The sequence below is a fragment of the Paramormyrops kingsleyae genome, chromosome 15, assembly GCF_048594095.1.
Source record: "Paramormyrops kingsleyae isolate MSU_618 chromosome 15, PKINGS_0.4, whole genome shotgun sequence".
In the NCBI taxonomy this organism is placed as follows: Eukaryota; Metazoa; Chordata; class Actinopteri; order Osteoglossiformes; family Mormyridae; genus Paramormyrops; species Paramormyrops kingsleyae.
Window position 1 is genome coordinate 11,036,052 of NC_132811.1, and position 26,957 is coordinate 11,063,008.

At 38.7% G+C, this 26,957-nt stretch overlaps 1 protein-coding gene across 10 annotated transcripts in view; it reads right to left on the minus strand.

Annotated features, from left to right (window-relative positions):
- Nucleotides 1-26,957, minus strand: part of LOC111837164 (probable G-protein coupled receptor 141) — a 38,569-nt gene extending 11,612 nt beyond the window's left edge. For 2 of the 10 annotated variants that reach the window (XR_011982793.1, XR_011982790.1), the window contains exons 1-5: nucleotides 18,286-18,361; nucleotides 17,166-17,220; nucleotides 16,515-17,022; nucleotides 16,188-16,297; nucleotides 13,335-13,436 (exon numbers count right to left, since the gene is read on the minus strand). Coding sequence is in view for 1 of the 10 variants with exons in the window: in XM_023799010.2 (XP_023654778.2) it covers nucleotides 23,930-24,805 (876 nt within the window). In the remaining 9 variants the exon portion in view is untranslated. Of the gene's footprint in view, nucleotides 1-13,329; nucleotides 13,437-16,187; nucleotides 16,298-16,514; nucleotides 17,023-17,165; nucleotides 17,221-18,285; nucleotides 18,362-19,903; nucleotides 24,822-26,592 lie in introns of those variants that run through there. The other 8 variants (XR_011982796.1, XR_011982795.1, XR_011982791.1 and 5 more) reach the window with 8 other exon arrangements.

Consider the following 26,957-nt stretch of genomic DNA (forward strand, 5'->3'; position numbering starts at 1 on the left):
ATAGCAGTAAAGAATCATGTGTTGAATAAAACATTGTTTTAATCTGCATAGATTATATAGTTCTGAAAGGTAATCTGTATTTTGATATTCACAGACCGATTATTTCTGCGGTATTTCTGGGGAGGCTACAAAAACCAGTGTCACTTGTAGAATGATTAATAAGATTCCCTGCTGGGGAGGGTACCTGTGACTTATTTTTACAGAGGCATCTTCTGTCCAGAAAATAGGGGTGGCGTAAATGCCTTCTCCCTTTCCTCCCCATTTTGACATGCATCCGCTCTGCATGAGTGCTTATTGTAATAATTTTGGCGAGATGCTTCATCCCCGTCTCCCGTCGCGAAGCTGCTCAGGTAGATTATTGACCCCGTTTTCTGCTCATCTGCCGCTTCCCGCTGTGTCCCTGCAGAACGGAGCCTCGGAAGCACCGGCAGGGCGAGAGAGAGACCCCAGTAAGCCGGCAGCAAGGACAGAAATAACGCACTCCATCTTTTTTTTTTTTTTTTCCTCGCCCGTCCATGTAGTTTGCGAACCACAAGGGTGAAGGAAAGATGCGGGGAGAAAAGGAAAAAAAACCTGAGGCATAAATTGCACCTTATAGGTGCATGGGGCTAGATGAAATTTCCCCAATACAAATGCAGCACCGAAATGCTACGGTGCACCAAGGTACAGGCAGAGTGGCTGAAGGCCAAAGGCATCATTACTATATCCTGTAACACAGAGATTTAACTGATAGGCCTCATTTTTCCTGGCTATCCTGTTTAAATACAGCCATTTATGAAGGTCATTACTACATCATAATGAAGGGCATAACATTACCAAAAACATCCTCATGTTGTCACCTATATAAACACAGCCATATTTTAAGCTTCTTAGAGTGCCAAAGTATCAGACTTCAGAACAAACCTCACAATAATAACTTGCATTAATTCATAATTTTTTTCCCTCACTTTTTTGTCTGATTAAAATGCATTAACTATTGTGACCCATCTGCAATCTTTTGACATCAAGGGGAATGTTCCCTTTAATCTCTGCCATATTTTAATAACTTGGTGATTTTAACATTGCAAGGGGAACATCTTCTGTTCCAGTTTCCAAATCATGCTTAAAAAAACAACAAACTAATTGTACATGCTTGCCACATGTGTCTTTAGTTTAACAACAAAAGGTATTATTTAAATAAACACTAAAATTACTTTGTAACTCATTATATCAAAGTGTTGGTCAATAGCCAACTATAAATAAAGATAACTAGACGTTAGTAATGAAAATCCCTTAATGTAAAGAACACATTCTAAATAATGGATTTTACAGTCATTCTACTTGGATTTTACAGCAGTTCTACCATACTATTCTAAATACACAAAAATTGTAAGAACCCTCTTGCCTTTTCATACAGTGTTATATATCTTTTTCTTGACATTTTAAACAGGGCAAAGAAATAAAGGCTACAGATGCTGCATTACTGGCTATCTATTTGGAGTTATGAGTTTGACACATTGCGTAAGAACATTTGTGATTCTGCTGGTTTCACCCCGAGGAGACTGTGGTCTGCTTTTCCACCCTTTAAAAACCCACTGCAGGCCAGTGCACTGTTTTTTTTTTTATCTGCTAAGTTCACAGTCAAATTAAGATAACAACACATCTTCTCAGACAAAATGGCCACAGCATGATTTTACAGCTGACGGTCTACAAATGGGAGAAGTTACAGCATTTTCCGGCTCTTACTTTGTTTGGGCATTTAAATACATAGGGACCTCCCGCTCTCCATGATGCATGTAGTAATTCATCACTTTAACAGATTGTCAGAGCAAAAGCAAAGCACTGAACTTGTAAACAAAAGGGAGTGGGTTGCAGTTTGTACAGAGACAATGTTTTTTTTTTTTGAAGATGGCAACATTTCATTGCCATTATCAAATGAGTGTTCAAAGTTACATTAACCGACAAGTGTGTTTGCTTCAAGCTGTTTCTTGGAAAACACTAACATTTCCCTTCACATCGTGATTCCTTGTGCACAGGAAACAGAGTTTTCACAACCATTTCAACACAAGTAAAGCTACATACATGAATTTAAATGAATATAAATACAAATAAGCAAAATCCAAATGATTATTTCAAGCTTTAGTCAGAATGAGCTCATAAGTTTAGTTTAGTTTGATTTCTTGGTTTTGTGCTTCCACACACAAGCTGCCAAGGCCTCCACTTGCCACAAAAGGCCTGCAGGTGTTTGATTGGAGAACGTCTAAAATGTGACAGTAATACTGATTCTATTTAAAACAGCAATAGGAGCGAATTGATTCTATCAGTATTCAAAGCGGTGCGTTTGTAGTTTAATTGTGGGATTAATAAAGTTTTCACACAAAGATTTTATTTAAATTATTCTGGTGTGTAAGAAACAAAACTAGTTGGAATAATTAAAAATGTTATAAGGCAAAATGTTCCTAAATGAAATTGAAACACTTTAGGTAAAACATCATTTACTACAGGCTACAATAATCAGTGTCATCTGTGCTTTTTGACATTGCCGTTTCCATATTTTTGTAGTATTTCAGCTTTAACAAATTAAAGTACTATAGCTAATGAATCTAACTGCACCCACAATATATAAAAAAATATTCACCTTGATTTAGCATTTTCACTTTCTTTAAAAAAATATGTGTTTGATGATAATTCTTGATTTCTGTTATTATTTATGTTACTGTTTTAGATGTGTTTGCAGAATAAAAACAATATACTTTTAATACACGATTAGAGACAGAAATAGATTCCTTTGTGTTTTCATCATAGCTGCCTTAAAAAAATGTAAATTACACCAACACCACACATTTCCACTTCATATTTCCAGTGACCTTAAAACACGGTGGCTTTGTCAATCAAGAAGCTATCAGACTTTCTAGGTCAGGTCAGAATTCTGTCATGTCGATTAGCTAGAGGTGTTAATGTTGGGGATACTGCTGAATCCAGTTCACTTCCTATCTGATCAATGTCAGACTGGGCTTTGGTAGAAACAGGCCACAGAAGGGTTTCATAAATATATTGACAAGTTCCATGGCTGGAAAAAAGGAAATAGGAAACTACAAAAAGACTCAGGCTTCTTAACTGTTTTCAGTCATTGCTGACCTTTAAAAGAACAAAGGAACCCAACAATCAAAGGCATAATAAATAAAAGCTAAATATATTTACCAAAGGTAAGGCAATATTACCCATTTGATTCTGCGAACCTGTTGGCATTAATATTAACAGAGCAGGTATATTGAAAGCAGAGGATGTGAAATGAAGGTCCAGCCACAATGTGCATCTGTCACTCAGTCTTTTGCCATCATTTTATGCTTCAGACACTTCATTTAAAAAAAAAAGAAAGAAAACAAGCTAGTATAAAGAATGCTTGTAGCAGTATATATTGGATGAAATCATTTGATAATTTCTTAAAGGCTACAAAAATATGATTTTCATTAAATGCACTAATGTTGTAATAAAGGCAAGATTCAGCTAAAAAAGAACCTTTTATGCCAAGCAATTTTTGAATGAAAAAGGCATCTCAACAGAGACACTTGATGTCTCCATTCAGCATGTAACGTAAATAATTACGGTGTATTAGCATTTCATTAATTACGCTGATTCAAAAAGGAATTCTCCTGGCACATTCTGAACTGCAGGAAAACAAAACATTTCTGCTGTTGACAATTGGCCATCTGTCACCAAATCCTTTGTAAAGGACAAGCTTTTGGAGCCAATTTTCTGCTAATATGACATGTTGAAACATTAATCACCCCCTAAGGCCAACATAATTGCATAACCGTGTTAATTACCTAACAATTAGCAGCCATAATTTCCAAGGGGCTATCAATGAATTAGCTTGAGATTTTCCCACATATGAAATGCTTCTCTACAAAATGCACCATGCTCACATTAAACCTACAATTCAGAATTACACTTCTATGCATAAAATAATAATTCATTTGCACTTCTACAGATAAACTGCAGTATTGCTTGGTGTTACATTAAAGCCATTCCCACATCAAGTCTTTGTAGAAATTTGGTGTAACAGGACAATTTTACACAAAATATTGCCTTCTTTTCGCTATTTGTTCTGCTGTTTTGTTATGTTGTATGATTTGCTATGTTGTAGTGTATGTGTTTGAGTATCACTCTTTATAAATAAGTCACAAACCTGATGGTTGGTATATAATCCCATCGGAACAAAAAAATCAAATGGCTACAAATATTAGCTACAAATATTTACGAAGAAAAATATACTTTTACAGGACTGTAGATTGTACAATGCAAGCAATACCTTACAATCATGTTTTTGATAATTTACCTTATTGGTGATATATATGTAGTTTTTAATGAAGACACCTTAATTAACCCTTAAACTTATTTCAGTGGATCACTATTGTCATTTGTTTGGCTTTGTAAATGTTTGAAAGAGCAAGGGAAATAAGGGAAAAAACGATTCTTGGTTGTTTTATTTAATGTTTTATTTCATTTAGTAAATTAGTACGAATAATCCTAAAATGTCTTAGGCTTTTCAGCCCCCATGTAATCGCATATTGGCTTTATTTTACTCCATATTACAAAATATAATTTAATCATACAACCTACTAATCCTTGTTATAGAAATGCTTATTTTATCATTACTCTTAATATTGCGACAGATATTATTGCTGTACAGCTGGCTTTCGTTCCTTTATTACCAAATTCTGAGGCAGGCAAAAAACAATGTGCCATTTATTAAATTTCAATGGAGAAACATACAACCAGGATATATATCATGTATGATGAATTATTTTTTTGCTTACAGTGAGCAATATCCCAGTATCAGTGAAAATATATTGCTTTAATTCACCTGAATAAATAAGAATGTTCTTTCTGAGATGCAGTCAGTGGTCTTAACCAGGCCAGGGCTCTAATTTAAATGTCAACCCCAACATCACCAAAAACCGTAGCGGTGGCAATCACAAGAAGGTTTAATAGGTTTCCTGTCTTGTTCTTAATTTGCTGAAATTACAAAATCAATAGCCGTAGTTGTAGTCGTAGCTACTTGTTTTACTGCTTTAAGATAAAGTCTGCAAGAAAGCAATCTTCAGTTCCAATTTGCTATGTACGACATCAAGGTACTTCTTATCAGTTTACTTAAAGAAACGCAGTGCCAGGCATGTCTAGTATTACCTCTATCAGCATAATAGCCCTATTGACCTTATTTGCCTGATTCCTCAGAAGCGGGAGGGCTGAAGTACATTTTGACTTCACTTTTGTAACTAACTAGCAGCACTGCTAATAGGAGGACAACAACTTCACAAACATAACATGGCGTGTTTGCATTCACCGTGAAAGAATACGTTCTGTATGTGCAAGCAGGTCCACTCCCTCTCTCTCTCTCCCCCCTCTCTCATATATAGTGATTGTTTTATATTTATGTGTGTTTATATATAGAATATGTATGTATGTATGCATGTGTGTGTAATATATATATATATATATACACACACACACACACATATATATAGAATAAGACTTCTAAATCTGAAACTTACTGACTCTAATTCCCAGAAGGTTACAGCTGAGTTACAATTCAGAGAGGTTGTTTATTTCTTTAGTAAAACACATGTATATCTGTATACAGAAAAACTATTAGATAAATAATAATATTATTTAAAATGATCCTTTTAAAAACAACCATGTGTTTGTACGCACGTGTTCCTATGTGAAACATTTTGTTAAATGAGCTTTCATTTTTTTATGCTGTGATTGCTTGTGTTAAGCGCACGTCAGTGAGGTCTGTTACAAAGATAGTTACAAACACACAGTTAAAAACACAGTTGCAAACACAATTACAAACACACCCGGAGAGGCCTGCAAAAACACCTCTTCTGATCCTAGAACAAGCTGTCTGCTTTCAAAATAAGATAACCCAGAATCACAGGTTCTGCTCTTGAAACAAGCAAAAAACAGAAAAATAAATGAGACTGGAGGATTGACATTTTTTTCTTCAACCTTCCTAAAAACTGTACCTAGAGCAATATGGCCATTCCAGGAGTCTAAGTAACTGCATTCATCATCCATACATTGTAATATATTTTATTATGCAAATGGTGACGCGCGTATTTGTATTAATACACTGCCTGTTGAGGACCTTTCAAATCTTTTGTCCCAGCATGTTCACTTTAAATCCATTCTAATATGGCCTGCGTTTAATCTCCCAGCTTCAGTAAGTGCTATGACCATATAAAGGGACCCATTTCTTGCATTTCACTCCCTAATTGCATGTCGATCATAAAAGCGGGGCATCTGTGTGGCTCAGGATTCAGAAACTAAACAGTGATCAGCCTTGAATCAGGACATATCACTTGATTGCAAAAAATAATTTCACATGTCGCAGAACAGATTAAAGAATTTTTAATCTGGATATTAAGAATATTATATATCAAAGTAAGGGGTCAGTCTTGTTACAGCCAAAACTCATAAAATTAGGAATGGATTTCATAGTGCAGAGTGTGTGCTGAATGATTGTAATCAAATGTTATCTTTCTGAGTATTTTTTTTCTTGGAAAATTGTAATTATTTTGCGGCTTCTTGATATTTGGCTGATATAATGCAATAAGCAGATTGGGCGCAGAAATGAACATTTTCTGACTGCCTTGCTTTCATTCTTAGCCCTTACTGTGGAGAGAGGTGACTGAATTTGGTGGACGTTCAGTATAATGAATATTTATGCTATGAAGTCAGAAATGCATTCGACAATAATGCACATTTTTTAAGCAGCACGTCAGGTTGTCACTTTAATGCTCTCTGTAAATGCACCTAAAACATCCTGCCTACAATATGCTCTTTGATAATAATATTCCTGGATTGTACATAATAATTCCAATGCTCATCCTAACTAATTTCTTGGGAAGCATATATGCGGAATGACCTGTATGATAAAGGAAACACTGACACCTATTGGAGGTATGAAGAAATAAGTCAATCAACCTTACGCTTCATAAGCATCAGAGTAAACTGTATGCATTTCAAGCATCTATCCATCTTCCAACCACTTATCCTAGACAGAGAGAGTCACCAGGGAAGCTGGAGTCTATCCCAGGTAGCAGAAGGTATAAATGTACCTCTACCTTGAGCCCTATACTGAACGCATTATTACACATTTGGTCCTCCCTGCATATGTAGAAATTACACAGTATTGACCAAGTATTTGCATAATTTTTTTTATAAATCCACATATAATATCTATGCTATAAAATTATGGAATTAAAAAAGTACTATAGCAAAAAACCAAAAAGCTTTATGTTTATGACCATAAACAGTGGCTGACAATGGAGAGAGAGAGCGCTACAATAGCCACCTAATGAACCTATGGGGTTTCTGCCTTGATGTAATGGAATAATATATAAAAAGCACACTGCTGTCACATTTTCTTATATTAAGACGTAATGTGATTTCATGATGCATTTCAGTCACGATTCAATAGAAATGAAAGGGTTAGCTACTGAAAAAAAAATATCGTAAAGTGTAGAAGTGTCTTGGAATGAAAATAACATTCAAAGCCGTGTTAGAGAAGGCCCCGGAAACATTTGTGGGGATCACAGGAGGGTTTTCAATAATCAGCGGTCATCTAGAGCATTTTCGGCATTTAACTCCGCATGGCTACGTTCCCGTTTTGAGTTTCCACATTCGCACATGGGGGGACCCCAGGGCTGAGTGTAAACTGAGTATAGGGGGTGTGTGCAAGACACGGGTGTGTGTGTGTGTGTGTGTGTGTGTGTGTGGTGGGGGGGTGGCAGCCAAAACGTACACCATGCTGTTATTAAAGTGTACGAAAGTGCACACCGAAGTCCCACACCCTGGTTTCATTAGCTTCGCGTCAGCTGCCCGCAGAAAAAGAAACGTGTTTTTTATTTCTTCTTCTACCTTTGCGTTTTAAATTACAGTGTACAGCTGGTGACCAAACACGAGTTACGTTAAAAAAAATGAAATACTGACAATTTTCCTAGCAGGGGAAAAAAAAACAATAGAAATCATTGACCTTAGAAACCAATTTCAAAGTATACTAGAACATACCATTCATGTTAATTTCATTACAGATTTTTTTAGTAAGTGAATTTAGTACGGATTCCTTTCTGAATCATGTATGTTTTTGTTTACATATACACATGAACAAATGTCTTTACATGCTTCACATATGTAGCCCATAATGTAATTTCAGAGCAAAGACATAGTTTTGCCAAATTTGATATGCGCAGTTGTCCACAATTAACTGTTAAGTTGGATTTTTATATTTTTCTGACATCTGTTTTCAGTTAAAATATTTCCAAATGGGCTTCAAAAAGGATAAAAAAAGACACCTCGTATGGTTGTGTCCTATCAAAAACAAAAGCAGATGTTATTACGGCAGATGTGGAGTCAGGAAAATATTTACATATTTGAAAGGTTTGTATAATTTTGCCTTGTGGGCTCCGCAAAAAAGGAACCATGGTCATATAACTTTACCTATTTGACTTTGTCATGCAAAATATTGGATATTTTTTCACCCCTATATGAACAGCCTGCGTATACATAAAATTAATTCAGTGTAATACCGACACCCACTTCAAGCCCTGGAAAGACACTGGCAGACGGAAGTACACTATTTTCCGTTGTTAAAATGCCTTCAACATCTCCAGCAGAAACAATTTTAGGAAATGAAAGTATTTCTCAAGAGCTATCAAAATAAAACAATGGAAACACATTTCAGAAATCCCACGTGCTGATTTCAGTCAAATAATTGTGCACTGACAATACACAGTTTTTTTTTTTACGGAGAACACTGAATAGCAATTCCAGATATCATTCCCCTTTCTCATACAATATTCATGACAATCCTTTGTATCATTCAGCATGCACATAGCATTAGAATCTCCACCATTGTGCAAAAGGAAAACAGTCGTATGTGAATCATTTTTCTCTTTTAGCTATTTGAATTATATTAGCACGATAAAATACGTCTTCAAAAACCAAAAATCTTAGACCAAGGGAAATGCAGAAAATGTGTGTATGACTGAAAAGTGACTAAGGTCATTAAAGACAGGACAGCCATTAAGAGACAAGCTGAGAATGACAATAACTGGGGAAAAAAAAATCATTCTTTTTCTACCACGTTCCTGTTCCCCATATTTGCAGGCTACATCGCTTGATGAACATTTCCTCTGCGTCACTCATATTATGTAAATCTCTTTCCCTCCAATAGGAGGCGTTGATAGGGAAATTCCCTTTGCATGATTAAAGATGATGGACGACCCGAGCAGAAGAAACCTGAGGTTGCGACTATTAAGTCTGCACTCCCTGAATGTCAAAATGCCCCCCCCCCCCTCCCCGAACATGTTAACTGCTCAAAAAAGGGAGAATTAGCCAGCCCGGATTAGCCTGAGGTGTATAACAAGGCATCTTTACAGGGTAATCATCCCCTTTGTGATAAAACAGGCCAAGCATGACATTACAAAAATTCACCTTAACCGGTAAAAACCAGTTTAAAACACAAAGAACATCCCTGATAACTGACTGCACCCCTGCCAAGATGGCTTTTGTGATGGCTGAGAAAAAATGATGGATGTTTTGATGACGAAACGAGAAAAACAAAGATGTGGCATGCATCTCGCGACAGAGCATAATCAGAGACGTGACAGGACATTAAAGAGGAAACACAGCAAAGGCTTGGATATATTTACCAGAGAGAATCCTTCCTTTCAACCGCCTTATTCACTGTGTGTGTGTGTGTGTGTGTGTCTGTGTCTGCGTGTGTGTGTCTGTGTGTGTGTGTGTGTGTTTGCGTGTGCATGTGTGTGAGTGTGTGCGTGAGCGTGTGCGTGTGCATCCTTTCGGACTCGGACAGGCAAGCCGGAAAGGAGATATTACAGTATGGTACACGCGCGGGCGTCGCCTTGAGACGCATGACCCAAAATGATGCTCAGAGGCCGCCTGATGACCTCCCGCCTGCCAAGCCCCCTGTGATTAATTCAACGTGCCCTTGAAACGATCTCCCAGATATCCTTGCGATTTGGTGGCGACTCCCAAGCTTCTAGAACCTTACCTCGGATCACAGAGGAGAGTCTGGGAGTCATTACCTTTCTGCATAAAAAAATGGAAAGAAAATTTGCAGAATTGCACTTTATCAGTGGGGATGAAAAAAATGAAATGATAGAGAGTGAGAGCAATTCAGCCATTGCAGACATTACAATATATTTTCCTGCTGCCCTGACCAAGGCATCTCCAATGAATGCACGACCCTGGCACAGCAATTTTTAATTTTTGACAGGCCGAATTACCATTCATCCACCTTCTTTTCTGATTATGTGCTGGACAGTGAAATTTGGACTGCAAAATGCAATTTTTTTTCTCTCTCTCTTTTTTTTTTTCCCTCGCCCAACACCATGACAACAATCCCGGCAGCCACAAGGACAGAATGAAGAGAGCAATCTAACATCCAGGGATATGAATTCCTGATCAGCTGCCGGCAGGCAGGCTGCGGAGGCTTACGCTAATCCCATTGGACAGCTCGCCGCGAAGAAGCCTGGGAGTCGCCCCCACAATGCGGGGAGCCCCTGCCATTGCAAGCGTCCGCCCATAATTTAAACCCAAACGAGGAGGGGACTGCGCCCGGCGCCACAACAAGCTGTAATTTAACTGGCGGAACAGTTATGCAAATCATTTTAACCTGCATCAACCTTTAACCTATTCCCTTTGTGCTGCCTTTTGTCCCCCTGAAATTACCATTCTGTTGAAACCGACCAGCAGTCAAGCTGAAATGTTGCTCAACAAATATTTCTACATGTTCCTCTAAGCGAAAATGTCTTAATGAAGTTGTATCCCCCTAACCCAATGTTTAAACATTATAAACATAAACTTCCAAAGGAAGTGAGCTAATGGGGACAGGGCTAAGCGCTGTTCATTTGATTTTTGTTTATTTTCTTTTTTCTTTATCATTTTCAGATTCCCTGTACCTGCCATTAATTTCTTCTTAACTGCCGCATTACCCAGAAACGCTGCAGTTCCATACGGATGCCGCGGTGACATACGTCGTGTAATTATCTACCCGGCCCAATAAAGCCCTGTCACAGACACTGGCCACTCTCACTACGTATTTTAATTTGAGATCCTCGGCTGGAAACTCGAAGCCTCCCGTCTAAGGAGAGATTTTAAACAGCTGGGGGACCCTTTGAGTACACATCAGAGCAACAGAATTGACCAAGGCTATCAGAGTCTGTTAGCCCAAGACTGACAGTGCGTATTCTTATAAAGGTCAAAAGAGTGCGTACTGTAGCTTCGTGACCAAATGAACTTTGCAAATGTTATTGTACAATATGGCTGGTCCGTGAATAGAGCGCTACTGCAAAACACAGCATCACTGTTGGAGATTTAAAAAATGCCATCAGCAATTTTATCTCAAGTCAGACCTCATCACAAATGGCTGTTGCGGTGCATGATTTTGTCAAGTCTAAGTTTTTTTTTTTTTTTTTGTATAACGGAATCCAAGTTTTATTACATTTATAATTCTGCTGAGTGTATAGTTTACAGACATTGAAAACCATGAAAGGAGACACCGTCGTACTGACGTGAAGAGACAAGACACTTCTCTGAATACTTCATAAAACTTTTTGCCAAGTCTGTGAGACAAATCAACAATATGAACAATATGGCAACATGCAGTGCAGGGTGTCCCAGTGCCTGCTGGGGAAGGCTCAGACCTGACTGGATAAGCCATATGTAAAACAGATGGATGGATGGATGGATGGATGATATTCAAATAATAATAGAGTGTACTATCAAAATTAAATTCAGTAACAATTACTATGCTCAAACTGTTCACTATAACAAAATGGACAGAAAAATGTGTTGTGCCCTAAATGAAAAGTGAATAATGCATCTTCAAAACTAGGTAATGTGCATTCTTATTACTTCAGAGCATAGAATTCCTTCACTTGTCCTTAAAAGTACCAAAGGCCTGAGTGGCTTCCATCAGACATCTTTCACATATTTAGGGTTTGTAGTGAAAGCATTCCCTGATAATTAATCGCACATCTCAGAGGTATTGTTCATTATTCACAAACTAGCTGTGGAATTAATTTATACCAGCAACCCTATATTCAGAGACTTGGGGTGTGTCTTGACTAGGAAAACAGTAAACAGTTAAAAATGTTCATAGTTGACAAATACGATATAGCATCTGTGCATCCAATTGTTTAAACTGTCATAATTTGAGAATATTTAAAATGGCCATTAGCACAAATACTGTACAAATCTGAATAATATTAATATCTATCAGCTAAGCCCACTGCAATGTTTCTACTGGAGATGCCAAACAAACATACCATGATCTAGATATACACAGTTCAAGAGAAACGCCAGTTAAATTGAACAGTTGAATGCTAGCTGTATAAAACATTGCTGCTGTTGGGTTGCCAGATGTTGTGTGCAAAAGGCTCACTGGACAACAATGTGTACATTTAACATCTTGAATTACTATGCATTATCAAAAATAATTAAAGTTGCTTGCAACCAGTTTCATATCCTGCAAGGCAAGTGAAGCTAAGTATTCCTCCCATGAGGACAACTAGGCTCCTTCAAGGACTAGAACGTGAAACCTTCTGGTCATAAGCTCAATGTCTCTACTCATATCACACCTGCATCACTAATAGCCAGTGAGACCCTACCTTGGAAGATTTTATGGAATATATCAGCTGGAAAAGGAAAAAAAATCATTTGGTGGTATCCAAATACAGATTATGGAGTCACAGAGAAGACTTCACAGAGAATCCATCTGGTATCAACAACAGCACTGGCTGGTATTAAAGATTCAACGATCCCGGCTGTACTGAGGCATGTGAAAGGAACCACATTCAAAGCAGAAAATCAGCATTAATAGTTTATGCTGATGAGGGGAGGTAATTCACAGTTTGAGAGAAGACAATGCCATACGTGCATATTTTTGAAGGCAAGATATCGGCATGGGTGTTCATGGAGGCCACTTAACTGGATGGTGCCCATCAAAGGTGCACAGAAACGAAATTGAAAGAAGCGTTGTGGAGAAGTTTCACAGCACAATGGGCGACGGATCAGTCGAGTTTACTTGAGTGACTTAATTCACCTGAGTGGAAGATTGTGGAGAAGTTCTGAATATTAACAAGGCTCTTATTGTAATTGCATGATTAAAGTATTCTTTTACTGAAAATAAAACCATTAATTTTGCATTGTACCTTGCAATTTAATCAAGCCAGTGAGAGACATACATGTTTATATAACACAAAAACCCTTTAGTGAGGCAAGATGTTCCACTACTTTTCTGATGAGTGTTCGTACCTCACCTGTCCGTACACGCAAGACAGGCCGAGACGTCCAACTGGACAAAGGGCGTTGATCTCAAACTCCCTTGTCATGTCTTAAAAAGGGGGGGTGGAGCAGGGCATCTGAAAGGCAAGAGCAGAAGATTTACAATATTAAAAAGATCATTGCGACAGGGCCACCAAGAAGCAACCATTATTAAAAACGATTAAGGAAATGAAATTATGTAAGAGAGCGAAAGCCACGCGAGATTAAAAGCAGGGGGGGACAGGGGTGCATTAGGCTGATGAAAGCGAAGATGCTGATCAGAGTTCTGGGGTGAACACTTATAAAAAAAATAAATAAAATAAATGTATAAAGCCACGAGTGGCTGGAGTATAACGAAAGCGCTTTCCTTGCACTCGAGATTGCGTGGAGGTGACTAAGCTGAACAACTGGACGACAATGGCCATGCGGCCTTATGTCATTCCGAGCTTGCTAACGCGTTGAACCGCCCCTTTCAATCTTCGGTGAGTGGGGGCGGGGTGTTACAGGAAGTTAATGCTGGCGTATCGAGAACTTTTCAAAAGTGCCCGGAGAGAAGATGCAGACGTGCCGCCGCATTTCCAGTCGTCTGCAGCAATTTCGCAGATGAAACATATATGATGTAATCTGCTGTAATTTACCATCATGATTTTTCTTATTCTCTGATAAACAAATGTAAGGAATATTATCATTGCCTGCGCTGTATCATTTCGATTGACTATTTTCAGGTGTTTTAATTGGTTTTCTGGCTGCGGTTTCTAAACTCGCCATGATTAAAATATCATTAAAATTTGACTTTGGTAATGAAGTTTCGGCTCATGGTGTCAACAGTTTGACTGGACACTGTGGAAATTTCCTCAAACTAGTGGAACCTGGATCTCACCCCAAAGCTCAGGCAAAGAGGGGAAGTAGAAAATGGATGGATCTACAGAAAAGATGGATGGTGTGGCTGTAAAGAATACAGAAGAACAGATTCCTCTGCTAGATAAACCAGTCCAACGAACATTTAAACATTTATATATTTCTACCAGCTTTCATCTGGAGTGTAAGAAGATTATTCCAGACATAAAAACACAGATGACAAGGGAAGTTTGTAGTACTTCTAGAAGAACAGCTTAGCAGAACATCAGAACATGGAGCCCCAGATTTAACCCAAGAGGAAGAGTCTGGAATAAACTGGTGAGCTCAATTATGTCATGGAATTATGGAGCTGAATAATACTTCAAACGATGAGAAGATGTACAATGGCACCAGATTTCTTTGGGAAATTAGCAGATAGTTTCTTCATCCAAACAGAGACTAAGGTCAGTTTGCTATCAAAACCAAGGGCCGCATGCATCACGGCCATTTCTTTTACGTTTTCTTCCGTGCATAAGCTAACATAGTGCACAACACCTTGGTATATCTGGAATCATTTGCATCACAAAGCATCACATTTGTCACATTTTTTCTCTTTTGAGCACATATTCAAATAAATGCACTTGGACTTTATTTACCTTTTGCCCAAAATATAATTATTTCATACATAAATTAGAGGAGCATTTCTTGCATGCATAAGGGAGGCACTGTACACTGTTATACATTCTAAGTTCCTATTTGTGTGTATTTCATAATTATTGTTCAACTTTCTACATAAAGAAACATGTCCTCTGAAGGAGAATGATTTTAGAACTTTGACTTCCTGTTATAATCAAGGTCTTTTTAACTTGATATCTCAAGGTTATGCCTCAGTGAATAATTCAGTAGGTTACTGAGACTGTGGCAGCATAGAAAACACGAATCTTATATTGAAGCTGTAAAGGATATTAGGGAACAATTGCAAAAAGTGACACATTTAGTAGAGAAAGATTACTGTGCACTGAATCAATTTAATTTGAACTGAGCACATTTCACAAACGTTTTCACAACATTACGGGGAAAGTTTGTGCTGCCTCTGAGGACCACCTGAGGACCACCTAAGGACCACCTGAGGACCACTTTGAGCAGCACACTCAGCTTTGGTCTGGTGCATGATCAAGGGAAAAAGTCTCAAGTGTGTTGCGTACAAGAAATAGCTGAAATTGTTGGTCAGTTTCTTATTTGTTTGTTTGTTTATTTGTTTTTCTCTCATCCTAAAATCTTGCTTGATGTGAGGCCATAAAGTAATGGGTGGAAGTGGAAGTTAATCTAGGCTTGAATAGCATCTGGAATAGGCGTCTATATAAGAGAAAAAAAGTGAAACTGATCTGCTGTGCAGATTGGGGAATTATGGGTAAATGCATGTGTGAAATTTTACGGGGAACAATCTTTGTCCTTAAGCTCCTTACTAAATGGTGAATTGGTTCATGGCCTGACATAATGACATTAAGCATAAACTGCACTTACACTGCTAGCATGTGATTTCCCAAATCGAAATAAAGAGAAAAAATGTGGCCTTTTTTGCAAACAAAACTTGTATGAATCCTACATAAAGCCTTAGGCTGGGGGATTTATGGCGGTTATGTCTCCGTGTATTCAAGGACAAGAAGTTCAAAATTAATTGTTGAGTTTTAAGTTAGGCCACATGTAAGATATAATAAATAATTCTGTTGCTTTTGTGTTTACGGTTCTACATCTAAAATCCTTCTAACTATTCAATGAAACTTTAATATTGACAAAAAACCTCTCCGCATCTAAGAGAAACTGTGAACGGTCATGGGATATCTTAAAGAACATTTAAAAATTCATATTTATGGAGGTAGGAAAGCCTTCGGTACATAAAATAGGATGGTACAGAGAACAAATGCACATAAGTGGACGCAGCAGGAAGTATTCCGAGGTTTGTTTTCAAATCTTGTTCTAATGGGATCATAGCAAAAAAAAAAAAAACTCACGTATCACAGGATTTTGGTGACCTCTACTGGTTAGTTCTAGCTCTCAGTCTTGAGTAGTGCTGGGGGTGACAACAGGAGACCACTGAAGCAGATATCTGCGCGACAAGCCACTATGGAAACACAAACCATGGATGGATGGATGGATGGAAAATAAAAATCAACTCATTGCATTGTGAGATGTCACTATTCTGGATCATGTGCAATGCCCAGGCAAAGAAGCCAGGATGAACAAAAAGCTACAGAACTGGGCAAAATAGACAATGCCCCCTAACTGCTACCCAATCGCTGCAGATTACTCCAGAAGCAGGACGCTTTAAGCACTCTCACCATCATTGGCATTCTGGGCAGTGGTGTCCTTTCTTCCAGCACAAAGGGAAAAAAAGGAAACAATTATTCTTCCCACCCTACCGAGCACAGTGTCAGCCTGTCAGTGCTTAATACTGGCCTGTCACATGAAGCTGAGTGCTGGAAATAAGGTGTGTACCTGGAATGTTAAAGTGATAGTTTATACACAAATAAGCATCAGACCGCGATACAAACCTGTTCATTAAGCACCCCTTGAATGCACCACCAGCCCCACATCACGCATTTCGAGTTGAACCTGGTTTAAGCAGCTACTTTATTATTGCGCCTATGGGGGGGGGGGGGGTGTGAAAAATACACCCCACGCTGCGCTGAATCCACGCTCACTGCAAGTCCAGACAAATCCTTCTCATAGACTTACATAATCCAAGGCTCTGCTTCATCTCGCATTCTCTCTTCCCATTCAGAAACACGCCTTCTTCGACATAACCTCTCGAAACAAGTCGCTGGTATGTTTGTTCTGGGTGCTGTGCTGATTGTGTCAAAAGAATGTGTTCTAAGCAATGAAAATGTCAGATCCCAATTCCCAACAAAGCATCTCCCAGTCCACTTAACTGTTTATGTTCTGAGCTGAACTAATGACATTCCATGTAAAGGAAGTTCAGTATTACTCACACTCATTGCCTTGTCATCAGCACTTGCAGGATGTCTTTACGATTATCTTGATTGACTATGGAAACAAAACAGGATAAAGCTTCATGCAAATAGCATAATATACATGAGATACCACTGATGTGTGAAGGTAATTGTCTTAGTTATAGCTTTGTAGTTTGTCAGATTGACATGTCATCCATCTCCTTATGCAGTGCTGGCTGACTGGATACAAATCAGCAGTGGAGGCCTTTGCAGCAAACTATTTCCTTCCTAAATTATTGAGTTTGCTATTGTTCAAACTTCAGAGAAGCGTTTACAGAACGCAACATGGACTGCTGTAACTCTCAAAGCAATGTTCATGGAAAGATCATGTTTCGAAAAAGATCCACACATATTAAGGCTGAGTCCTAAACTTGTATTGTCCGTTTTGGCATTTCAAGTTAATAACATTGTCGTGGCATGGGGGGGGGGGGGTTATCAAACCTGCATAAAATATATAGAAACAAACAAATCCTGACTGACTCGGAGCACCCAAACAAAGACTATACATTTGAATAAAACACAGAATTTATAAACCTTCTTTTCAGCATTAATACAGGTGTGAGTGTCTCATTCAGAACCTTTTGTGGTGCATGTCTCTTTCAAAAAGAAGATTTTCAGAAAAATTAGTTAACCATGATTTCATAATCTAATTATATTACTATTCATGTATTCAGAGTGTACTGTTCAGAATACACCAACCAAATGGTTTTTTTAATTCATGCAAGTGTGGCCGTTTTTGTTAAATTACACAAAAGCCGCATTAAAGAAATCTATTACTGAAAGAACAAAAGGAAAATGTATTTGCCTATTGTGGATAGAGAATGGGTGAATTAAACAGAGCTAAATGCGGTGGAGATACATTGCCCCGTTCAACAAAAAGATATTACATACTTGGAATGTATTAACTGCAGCAATTGAAACTGTGTTTGCAGCAATTGATTTTTGGTATAAAAAAGGTCTCTATAGAGCAAACAAAAAAGAACAAAATGCTTTGTTTTGACCTACGGCAAACTCTACTTAAGATTATTTTCCATTCTCTCTTTTTATATAAATAATATAATACAACAGAATGCAATCGATTTTCCTGGAATGTACTTACTGATAACAAAACAGATCCCCAAGAGCTCAAAATAACTTCACCTTCCCCACTTAACTTGCTTAATGTGATCGTTTACACAGCTGCAGTATTTCACTCTGATTTTTTTTCTGAGGTAGTTCCAGAGATCACCCTACAAAATTATGGGAATAAAAGTGCCTCGTTAACCTAAATGATAGACTACTGAATATTTCCAACATCTTGGTTTTAATTAACGGTTTGTATAACAACCTGAAGTTCATTTGATCCTACATAAAAACAAACAAGTTATCACACTGCATTGAGTGTCTGATTGTAATTAAAGGACCAAAATAAAAATTTTAGGGAGGTATACTTGTACATAATACCTGAAATATTTTGTATACTATAATATAAGCTGAACTTCAGGTTGGATTGAATTTGTGAATGTTTAAAAGAAAGCCATTTAACGTATTGTTGTGACCCAGGTCATATACAGAAGGGTAGTATTGATGTTCGGCTCATAGATATAGCTGCTGTTTGTCTTTAGGTTTGTCCCTGGTGATAAAATACAGGCATTTTGAACTTCCTGTTAGAACACAGTGAACAATCTTGTGCTGTTATTTAGATATAAGAGTTATACTAAGGTCCAGCAGTATGACTTGCATATAATGCATCTCATTACCTGCATATAAATTTGATTTCCATTGAAGAAAAAAAAAGTCCTGGAGGCTGTGGTCCTGAACCAATGACCTATTCAGATGGTTACTTAAAGCTCTGGAAAAAATGAAGAGAGCACTCTATATATACTTTTTTAGTTTGCATTTTTAAATCCTGGTTTAATCCTGGTTCTGCTGGCAGAAGGCTACGCTGAGCAGCAGGTTGCTTCCCGGCTCAAAATTTCTAACACAGCAGGACACGAGAATAAGGTGAAGCAGGAGACACTGGGAATGACCAGGAACCAGCCAGGTAAAGGGCGGAATGCCAGAGATGACCGTTAACTTATCCGTCAGTTTCTCATGAATCGTAGGATGATGTCAAGTGACCTTCAGAAGGAACAGGAAACATTAAGTGCAGGTGTGAAGTGCACTGCTAGGACAGTCTGTAACAGGCTTCTACAAGCAGGACGGAAGTCCCATAAAGCCTTACCATTAATTAATTATCATTAATCTTCATTAATGAGAAATATAGAAGAACCAGGCTGCAGTTTATCTATACACACATACATATATGTATATAGATGGCGTTTTACATCACAGATGATGTGATGGTATGGCAGGTTAAAACCTGAACTCAGATTTTTTTGACATAGCTATCTGAAGAAGCTGACATTTCTGGTCCAGAAAGTAAAAATCCAGACCAAGATTTTGTTTCAACCAATCAGTTCAGTATGAAGAGTCACAGTCACAAAAGACATAAGTAGTTGGTTAAAGCAAAATCTTGGTCTGGATTTTTACTTTCTGGACCTGAAATGTCCACCTCAGGCTATTTGTCATGAATGGAAGCAATATACTGGTATATTTCATATTGCAAAAAAAGTACTTGCATTTTTCAAAACAAAATATATTAAAACTATAAATGGCAAATAATTTTCATTTTAAACATTTTAAATGATTTGGTAGAACTGATCAAATTGAGTGCATGTAAGATAATAAATTCAAAGTCAAGTCAAAGTATCTTTAATGTCGTGATTAATGGACCATACAATGAGATGAAATATTGTTCCTCTTTGGTCATAGAGCAAAAAAGTAATAAATAAAAAATACATATGTATGACACATAAACAAAAGACATACTAAGACATAAGATGGTAAATATGGGGTAGATATAAAGACATAAGATATAAATAAAAAAATATACAGTCATGCACTGCATAACAACATTTTGGTCACCAACGGACCACATATACAATGGTGGCCCCACAAGATTATAATGGAACTGAAAAATTCCTGTCGCCTAGCGACATCGTAGCACTGCACATTACTGTATCAGCTACATACCTGATTTAGTGGTAAGGTTGTGCAAATGGGCAATGTGCGAATTATTCAGTATCTTCTTTGTTGAATGGAAAAGCTGCCAAAGAAGGGGCAGGACATGAGGACACTACTGATACCCTTTGGATCTCCAAGAATATCATGGACCACATGGTAAACAAACATTGATTCTTAAACAATTCAAACCGGAATTTTCATGCAGTAAAGACCAAATTTACGCATGGGCATTTTATAAGACCCGCAATCATGGCAACAACGTACATGTCATCGGGACCCAGGCAGAACGCCAGCCTTGTGGTCACCGGCAGTCAAACCCGACTTGATGACCCGTAACGATACTGAGATCTGGTCCATAGTAAAATAGCTATAAATAACTTTCCAAGCACTAAATGCTTGGAAAAGTTGAAGTAAAACAGGAAGGGGTTGACCAGCAACAAGGTTGATGCACTCATTCATCACAATGATGGATATGCCATCGGGAAGGCGTTAGTGTAGACCAAGGCAGAAGATCAGATTTTACCAAGAACCTGACGTTGACTTGATGGCTTCAAATTATAATGTCCATATTTGATTCATATACCCATTAATATTTAATTGGTAAATATTTTTGCAGTGTTCAGTTAAACGGGCTACACGCATGAAGTTCTCAGTGCTACCATTGTATGTACATCATTAAGGTGACCATTAGTTGAAACACACACACAGAGACATCCTAATCTGTGATCAGTCAATGTTCATCTGGTGCTGCCCTTTGAATGACAGCCAAGGTTAACAGCCGGGGTCCCATGAATTATCACGTCACTAATATTAAATTGAATGAATCAGAATAACTGCAAATAAACCACCACCCTGCATGTTGACACTCCGTTACAGCCTCACCAAAGAATCTGCAAATTCAGGTTAGCTTGATGTGTGGCAAACAGCACATCGTTCAGATCTACAAACGACCTACTGCCTGCTGTAGATGGTTCGGCAGAAATAAACGATTTTAAATGGATTCGCAAGGTTTGCCTGCTCCAGCAATCTGCTCAGAGGACGGACGACAAAAATGCTGTAGTGTATACACTACGAAAACTTAAAATCAAACATGCACAACACCCCCCCCCCCCAAATACACACGCGACATAACACATTTCATGTAATATCTGTAAAAATAAAGAATACAAATTAATCCATGATGGGGAAATGACATACAGGTAGAAGGATAATGGCAATAATGGAATTATGCATTTCTGTGAAAACTGAGATTATGTTTAATTATGTTGTAAAGAATGTCGGACAATGTGCATGAACTGCAATTAAGCGCATATAAATTCAACAGGCTATTGATTGTTTAAAATTTATAAATGGGAAGACAACAATGTAAACTCTAACATTCAAGATCAAAAATGTTTAGAAGCCTTATATTTTTCACTATGGCACTTATTATTTAACAAAAAAGTTATCTGATTCTTAATACCTTTGAATTTGCATCTTTAATAGCAACTGGATAATGATATGACAGTTCAATCAAAAATATTACGCTTAACATGATGTTAATCACGCGATTAATTCAATCAACAGCTCAATGACGCTTAATGAAGAAAACGGGTACAAGCAGTTAAAATTCCTGTCGTGACGTTAGGGGCGTGACGTGACGTTATGTCACCCATGTAGCAGGATTGGCATCACGGTACGTGGAAACTGACCCAGAAGTCGTTGTTAAAAATAAGACTAGAAGCACCCAAAAATACATGGACACTCCATAAAATTGCCAGGCTCCTTCACTGCCATCTCCTCCATAAGAGGGAAAGAGTTTGATAAAATGCTGCTGTGTAGCCATCTCCTGAATGATAGCCTAGGGGCCTAGATAGGTGCAGCAACGGCCACAGCAGAGGTGAGCTGTTGTACCAGTCCTGAGTGCAGCTACTCTACAGCTAACTCCTCCCAGGCTTGCACTATGTGGGTCCAAGAAGCCTAACAGTCATCTAACGGTCCATGGAGAACTATCCCAAAGCAGCACAGATTACATGAATAATGAACTGCAGAAGGAGTTTGGAGTTTTGCATTAACATGGTCACCCGCTCATCCTCTAGGTGTTAAAGTATAATGTCCCCCCTACCATCTGAACTAGCTGGCACACCACTGCGATCAAGATAATCAAGATCATGTCAGACCTGCTCTCATTTCTATGGACATATATTAAGGAGCAGCTGGAGCAGAATTAAGCACCAGTTTGGGATTTTTTTTTTTCCTCAAAGCATATCTGTTGCGCATCTGCCTTGACAAAATAAAAATCGATTGATATAAATATGGTTTTTGATGAGACTGACCTACATTGGGATGCTAATCTTACAGTGATGCTATGTCACTTCATGCACTTACTGGAGAACATATCCCACCGTTTGAAAAAGATGTCTTGGGAAATAACAATACTGTAGAATGTGTTGAACAAATGTTTACCCGGAAGGAAATTTTCACAATTTCGAGAGATTATTTATATTTTAAAAAGTACCAGGTTAGTGTTACACAACTAATGAGTGTGTGTGAGCAAATGGCAGACGAATGACTACAAGAAAACTTAAACTGTCCGAATTTCGCAGCATAAATGAGATTTTCTTACTAGTTGCCCATCGCGCATGAGACACGGAAATGGTATCCGTAGGAGAGGGATGGAAATCAGAGAGAAGGCATTCATTATCTCACAGGCCCTTATCTCCTCGACGCTCTCCAAATAAACCACTGCGGGAGACAAGCGGCTGATGAGAAATTTTAATGACATGGCAGACGAATGCTTATGCAAATCAACACACATTAAACACTTTGAGTTTTACCAATCGCAGCCCTCATTAAAATAATTTCGGCGAGAGTTATATCATTTACGACTTTGTCAGACATTAAAATAAAAAATACAACTTGCACTTCGCGACATCAAAGCGCTATCTGGAACATTGATTTGCGCTTAGTAAATGCAAATATTTCCGAATTAGGCTTCCACGTTTTATGTGTTGTAGCTGGGAGGGGAGAGGGGATGGGAAAGTCCACTGCACGAGCTGCCACGTCACTTTCATTTCGGAATTGCTTCTGAATGCCTACCTCGCGCCATCAACCTTGCAGCAAGCGCTGATGCGGTTTGCTGACCTACTTATCGAAGGAGTTGCATATTAACATTTGATCATGGGGACCAACTCCTAGGCGCACACGTACCTCTGTTAGAAAGTTAAATGCAATCTTTTTGCAATACTTGGCTAAATAAGGTGACAAATTCGTATCTGGCATTCAAAGTACCACCTGAGACATCACAATACACAAAGTGCCTTGACATTCTCATATCTATCAGTGTCAAAAAATCGCCCGAACTAAAGCACAGTATTCCGGCAAGAGGTCAGTTTAACTTTGCAAATATAATTTTTTTCATGACACATCTATTATATTAAACTGAAAATTAGTATTCAACTGTCAGAAAAAACAAAATGATTAAACATTATATATAAATAACCATTCTGAATGTGTGATAAATAAAATGACCACTAGATGTCATATTCTGCCTAAGGAAACATACACACTAAGCCATTTAATGACGTCAACTACAGGGATTAAAAAAACAACAAAAGCCATAAAAAAACAACCGGTTTTCCCTCATATCAGTGTTCTTCAACCCAGTCCTCAGGGACCCACAGATAGTTAAAAACGCCACCTTACATAAACAATTCAGACTATGCACATAAACTGTTCCTTTCCAGAAAAATCAGTGTATCGAAGCAACTGAGTGCCGTCAAGCCCAGCAACACTTCATTCTCATTTTCAAAATCAGCAGAGTGGCCAATGTAGTAGAAGCGGAACAAGTGGTACGGGAGGAAGCAGAGTATCACGACCAGCAGGAAGCACACGTTCTTTTTCTGCGCCCCGAACTCCTGCCGAGCGTGTGTGTCAGCTCCGTATTGCCGGAAGATGCGGCACAAAATCAGCCCCTGGCAGCAGGTGAGAGTGAACACGGTGCCGATGGAGACCGCGCTGCATAGATAATTCAGTACTGCTGCCGCAGCGCTCGCCTGCAACTCCTTGCCGAAATTGAAGCACTTTCTTTCCGTGGAGTTCCTGTTTGACCCGTACATGAGATCGATCACGGGGAAGCCTATGAGTAAACCCAAGGCCCAGACAATGAGACTGGCCAGCACCACGTGCAGTTTCCTGTAGAACTGCACCTCGTCCCCCACTGAGCAGAAGGTATGGTAGCGGATTCCCAGGATGATCGTGTAGAAAAGGAAGGCGATGTACATATGGCCGTGAATCATACCGCTGACCATCTTGCAGAAACCCAGACCCAAGTTCCAGGTGTCGGTCACATAATAATAGATTCTGAACGGCACCGTCAAGAGGAAAATCGAATGCACCACTAATAGGTTGGCGACCGCTATGGTGGTAATGGTTCGCAAGTTGGATTTTAGTACGCCGATCATGAGACAGATTCCCACACTGCCTCCTACAAGCACAATGGTGTATATAGTCACTAAAGCAATCCTGTAAGGCTCCTCAGATAATGGTCTGCTTGAATTGTTAGTTGAATTCATTATTCTGCCTTCCAAAGACATCTTCAATCCAGGGCACCTACAAAGAAGAACCAACATCAAATAAGTGCCTCATTCCAAAGTTTATTTGAAGCAGTAATGTTATTACATAAGTTACGTTTCCCTTTACTCCAGTCAAGGCCTCAGTTCATGATCACATCCCCTCTGCCTTTTTTTCCCAGCCATAAACAAAACATTAAATAAATTACTAATAAATATTTATTTTTCCTTTGCACTATGACTTCACTCCCACAGTACTCTGACATCCAAAGCTAAGTAAAATACTCTGAGCTACCTACAGTATCAGACTGAAAATCTGTTATCATCCACCACAATAAAAACATCACTCAATAAAAATATCTGTCCTCCAACCAAAAGTTGATGCAAGGAGTTTTGAGTTTGCAACTAAACAGCAGCAGAAGTCACCCAAAGATGATAAAATGATTTGCCTTTCAATTTGACTATGGGCACGGCTATGGATTATCGGCCCACCAAATAGTTCACTAGCCCCCCACTCCTGGTCAACAACTTTTACCATTGCCACCTCACCCTCAGCCATCAGATTATTTTTGATATCTCAATGTCCTGACATTGGCACAAGGGCACAAGGCAAGGAACAGCCCAGGATGGGGCACTGACCCATTGCAGGGTACATTCACACACCATTCACTGAGAAACTCACACCCTCAGGTAATTCCAATTACCCTCCAATTGGCTTGTGAGGGGGAAACTGCAGTGCCTGGAGGAAACCCCACAATGACATTGCGAGAACATGCAAAGTCCACACACATGGGACCCTGGCAGACATTTGAACCCATATCCCAGAGGTGGAAGGCAACAGTACTATCCACTACACCACCATGCCACCAGTATATTATTTTTGATAAGATTATATATCATCATTATAATAGCAGCATGTCATGTCATAAAGGGTCTGGAAACGAGGTACTGAGAAGCTTGGCCGACCGAGGCATTATAGCAGCAACGGTGATGGACGACCGGAGACGGTTTTTCATGAAGTTGCTCTTCATATGCAGCTCTTAAACGAGCCCCGCGATAAGCAGCAATACACAGAGGGAAAGACGGCAAGCAAACGCGAAGAGGTAACGCAATAAACAATAAGGTTCACACACGGCAGGGTAATAACACAATGGCTAAGACACGCGAGAATCAGGTATGGACGGAGTACATACACAAGTAAGGGTACACAGAGCAAGTATCAACATTTACAGCAATTACATACAGGGGCTATTTACAAGTGCTCCCGGCACGCTCAGCGCACTTACTGGGCTCTGCTGCTCGGATCCATCTCGCCGGCGCTACTATATATATTACTAAATTTCTACAAAGACATGCTCACATTTAGTTCCTTTTCAAGACTACGTGATTTTGTAACGGACGCTAAAGCGTACTTCGAAATTCTCTCTATTTTCTATACTTCAAAGTGATCTCAAAACGCTGATAAGTTTTTTTCAGTGGTGAACTTCATTATATCAGATATCAATCAACTGCACACTGGCCAGTTTAAAAAACTGGTGGAGGTTGATGTTGTAATTTAAACTTGATTTTAAATGTCATCCGAATAAAAAAATCACTCATAAGCTACCATTTCAGCATCCCCCATTGTCATAGTCTATAAGTTTACCAAACTAAATAAATAAAAACTTTAAACTCATAATTTTATGCAGGCCAACAGGCGTTTATCTAAAATGTGCTCTGTCATTTAAGCAAAATCATACATATTTGGATACAAAAAAGTCACAAAAGTTACATCGCTATAACGTCATTGACGATGAAATATAGCAACATACCTTTTTCCCAGATTGTGCCTATTCCCACCGCAGCCTATTCCGTGTTTAAGGTAGGCTATTGCATTTCGTCATACCGGTACAGTACATCTACCACTTTGCTTGCAACTTTCTCATCAAGCAAATGCACAGAAACCACGCATCGGTCTGAGAATTTCGAGACGAAACTGAAAGTCTAATTTTATGAGGTGCATACAATAGGCTAAATGTTTCGGACAAAGACGAGATTAAACGAAGGCGGAAAATACACTAACAGGGCGAAAAGTAACTATCTGCCTCGGCGTCATCTTTTTGTGAGCTATTTCGCAAGTGTTTTTTTCCTTTTCCCTTTAAATTTATTCATTAACAGATTTACTCAGTCTAGGGTG